This window comes from Physeter macrocephalus, chromosome 13, assembly GCF_002837175.3.
Source record: "Physeter macrocephalus isolate SW-GA chromosome 13, ASM283717v5, whole genome shotgun sequence".
Classification (NCBI taxonomy): domain Eukaryota; kingdom Metazoa; phylum Chordata; class Mammalia; order Artiodactyla; family Physeteridae; genus Physeter; species Physeter macrocephalus.
In genome coordinates, this window is record NC_041226.1 from 84,028,093 (window position 1) to 84,031,731 (window position 3,639).

At 64.9% G+C, this 3,639-nt stretch overlaps 1 protein-coding gene across 1 annotated transcript in view; it reads right to left on the reverse strand.

Annotated features, from left to right (window-relative positions):
• VAV2 (vav guanine nucleotide exchange factor 2) overlaps positions 1–3,639 on the reverse strand; it is a 203,318-nt gene that overhangs the window by 26,901 nt on the left and 172,778 nt on the right. Inside the window, exons 9-11 of the mRNA XM_055089387.1 lie at positions 3,242–3,341; positions 2,334–2,429; positions 1,564–1,632 (exon numbers count right to left, since the gene is read on the reverse strand). Of these exons, the coding sequence (XP_054945362.1) occupies positions 1,564–1,632; positions 2,334–2,429; positions 3,242–3,341 (265 nt within the window). The remainder of the gene's footprint in view (positions 1–1,563; positions 1,633–2,333; positions 2,430–3,241; positions 3,342–3,639) is intronic.

The window sequence follows — 3,639 nt, forward strand, 5'->3', positions numbered from 1 at the left end:
TCTCTTCTGTGGTTCTGTTTCAGGTCAGGACCGGGTTTGGGGGTGCCGCTCTCAGCCCCCCATCCCGCCCCTGGGAAGGGCCAAAACCAGACGGAAGCCCCCGCCTGCAGGCAGGGGGCACCAAGGCCCGGCCCGGCTCTGTGCTTGCCCTGGCGGGCCGGCCCCTGAGCTGACGTTTCGAGGTGCGGGGACCCCGTGGGTCAGCCCTTGCTGCTTCCACACGGCACCGACGGTCTGCGCCTGGGTTCCAGCCGCCGGCCTCTCAGGGCAGGGTGACGTCAGCTCCCATCACCTGGGCGACGGGGGGCTGGGAGGAGCCGCGGATCCAGGGAAGATGCGGGGGGGTGGGGGTGGTGCAGGAGCTCCCTCTAATCCAGCCCTGCCTTCCCCGCTTCCAGCCTCCCCTGCGCCCGCGGCCTGCCTGCCTTCCTGGTTCTCTCCTAACACCTCTGCTTTGTTCCCCGCCACGACCCTCCAGGCCCGACAGACCAGAGCCCCCGGCACCAGGGGCCCAGCGCTCTCAGGGCCTTGGGTTACCAGCCTGAAACTTCATCTTTCAAAATCTTGTCACCCGACTACCGAGCAGGCCCCTGGAGAAGGACCAGGCAGGTGACATCGTTGGCCGTGATGAGGAGGACTCTGCAGGTCGCCACCTCTGGGAGCCCCCAGGGCCAGGAGCTTCACGCACAGCGTCACGACCCTTTCACCCACTTACAGAGGTGGGGGTGATGAGCCCCCCTCTCCAGCGGGGAACCCGAGGCCTCAATGAACTTGCTAAGAGTCACCAGCTAATAAAGGGCGACACCAGGAGGCCGGGCCCCGTGCATGATGTTCCAGGGACGCCCTGCCAGACGCAGGTTATGCTGTGTGTCAGCAAACGTCTGGAGGCCTCTCCCGGCCCAGCTCTGGGAAGCTCGGGCGAAGATGACCTCAGGCCCATTTCTCTGTCCTCCGCGGACGCTGCTTCACCCTGGGGTACCTGGCGAGGCGCAGGGGGTAGGCAGTCAGGCCTGTTGCTGGCTTCTGGGCCTGACTCAGCAGGCAGCGGGGGCCACGGAAGGGTTCTAAGAGGGGGAGGGACGTGAGCTGGGCTCTCCGTCTGGGGGCTGAGCTGCAAGGTGGGCTTCCACGGACAGAGGGAGGAGGGGAGAGGGGCTGTGCCGGGGTGGGGTGGGCATTTCAGAAGCAGATGCCACACACTGAGCAGCAGGCAGGGTAGGGCCAGACGGCCCAGCACTGAGTCCGGTGCCTGGATTCCGGCGACAGTCTGGCAGACGGTCAGGGAAGCAGGAGGAAGGGAGGCCCCGGGTGGGGCGGTCACCGTGGGCCAGGGGAGGCTAGAGAAGAGAATCCTTAGGGAAGCCCCCTCCGCCTACCCCCTCTGCCCCTGGTGGGTCCCATCCACCGCCCTGAGCCTGCTCTGCCTCTTGCCGTCCCAGGAAGATCTACATCTCCGATCACCGAGGTAAGGTTGTTAGCGAGCCCAGGTCCAGTCAAAGAGGGCGGGCACGGTCCATGAAGCCCCAGGCTGGCCCGGCCTCACCCCTGCCTCGGTTTACCCACCTGCATGGCCTCCAGCGCTTCTTTGAGCTGCTGCCTCTCGGGCCGGTCGGTGGAATGGCTCAGAAGTTCCTGGGGGGGTGGTGAGGCGTGGGTGACCACTCAGGGGTCCCAGCCTGGGCCCGCTCCCCACCAGGCCCCGGGTGTGCAGACAGAGCCAGGCCCTCGGGACAAAGCCCGCCCCACCCCACCAGGTTCTGGTCCAGCCGCCCAACTCTGGCAGACAGACAGCAAGCCCTGCCCCAGGGGACACACGGCTTCGAGGCGAGGTGTCTCCAGCTCTTGTGGATAACCGGGGGTGGGGGTGGGGGGGGTAACATTAAGACAGCACAAAGCCAGGGGCCGAGCTAACAGGTGACCTGCTGATTCACTAAAGAGCCTTGCCTGGCACCTCACAGAAACCACTGCCTCCCGCGCAGGTCTGTCTGTCCTGAAGGATTTCCTGTTTCCGTGGCTACCAGGAAGCTCCGGGACTGGGTTAAGAGATCAGGCCCAGGAGCTCTTATTTCTGGCCTGAGGATGCTTTTCTGTCTCTCTCGGTTGTTCTTTTCTCTTACTGATTGAAATCATAATCTTCCTTGTATACTAACTGACAAATATTCCTAAAACATACAAATACTGCACAGCTCCTGATACTTACTTTGCAGTTTCCAGGCGCTAAGCACGGGCTGCCTTACTCTCTGTGCCCGTTCCTCTGTCGCCCCGGCCTGCCTGCGGGCTCCACCCTGCACCCCGGGGGCTGCCGGGCCCTGACCCGCTCCAGCCAGTCTCACCTTGAGGAGCAGGTGGTATTTGAGCACCCTCTGCAAGGGGACCACCAGCAGGTCCTGCAGCTTAAACTTCCCGTCTTGGACCTTCAGGGTGCACTCCTGGGCGTCGGGGGGGCCGCAGGCAGATTCAGAGCGTCCTTGCCCGGGACACCGGACCCCGACACTCCCACCCCCCAGCCCTGAACCGGGGCCCGGGTGCCTGGTCTTCCTCTGGTCCGGCTCCCAGAGACCCTCCCCAGACCAGGCGTGTGCAGAGGGGTGGGCTTCACGGCAGGCGGGCAGGGGGTCTGCAGCGGCCACGCGGGGGTGGGGGGGATTCTGAGCGACGCCTGGCCTGGGGTCTACCAGAGGCACTGGGGGAGGCCAGCTCACACCAAGGGGGGCACCGCCCTCAGGAACCAGGGGCTCCCCGCTGGCTGCCTGGACACAAGAGGGCATCGGGCCTCGCCGAGGGGCGAGTCACCCCCAACACTGCCGGAGCAAACGGACGTGGCACCAGGGTTCACCCTGGGAGCCGTCTGACCGGCCGATACAACATGGGAAGCCCAGCCTCTGGGGGGACGACACGGCAGGGGCGGGAGGCTCCCAGCAAACGTCCGTCACCTGGGGCCCCCGTGGGGTCCCGAGAGGCCAGGGTCAGGGGTCAGTCACAGCCCCCCACTCAGCCGGATCGGGGCCTGGGGTCCTGCCACAGCTGCACCCAGGCTGGGCCCTGGCCTGGGGTGGTGACCTCCCCTGCCCACTCTCAACACCAACAAAATGCGAAGGAAAAAAGATCATCTGCCAAAAACATCTACAAAAAACGTCCCATCACTGCCCCGTCCCCAGCTTCCCACGAAACGGGTAAGAGGCCAGGGAGCTGGAAGCTCGGAAATGGCAAGGGATGGGCCAGGCCGGGAAGCCCCCAGTACCTCGACTTTCTGTCTGAAGTCCTCCCTGCTGGCGAGGAGCTGGCTCAGCGTGTTCTGGGCGTGTTCCATGCGGCTGCAGTACTCCCCGTAGATCAGGAGCCTGGACGGTGGGTGCACACGCGCGTGCGCGCACACACACACACACACACACACACACACACACACACACACACACACTCGGTGTGAGCCCGTGCCGTTTTCACGCCAGGCTGTAAGCGCAGCAAGCAGCTCTCTCCCTGTGACAGCTCCTCACACGTTAGCACATTTAACGGCTTTATTCTTTCCACGAGGCTGCTTCCCTGCCCTGCCCTGCCCAGGAGGAGGGCCGCCAGCCGTGGGGGAGGGGGGGCACCCTGCCTTCCCCGAACCCAAGGAGGCCCTCTTCTGTGGTCCTGTTT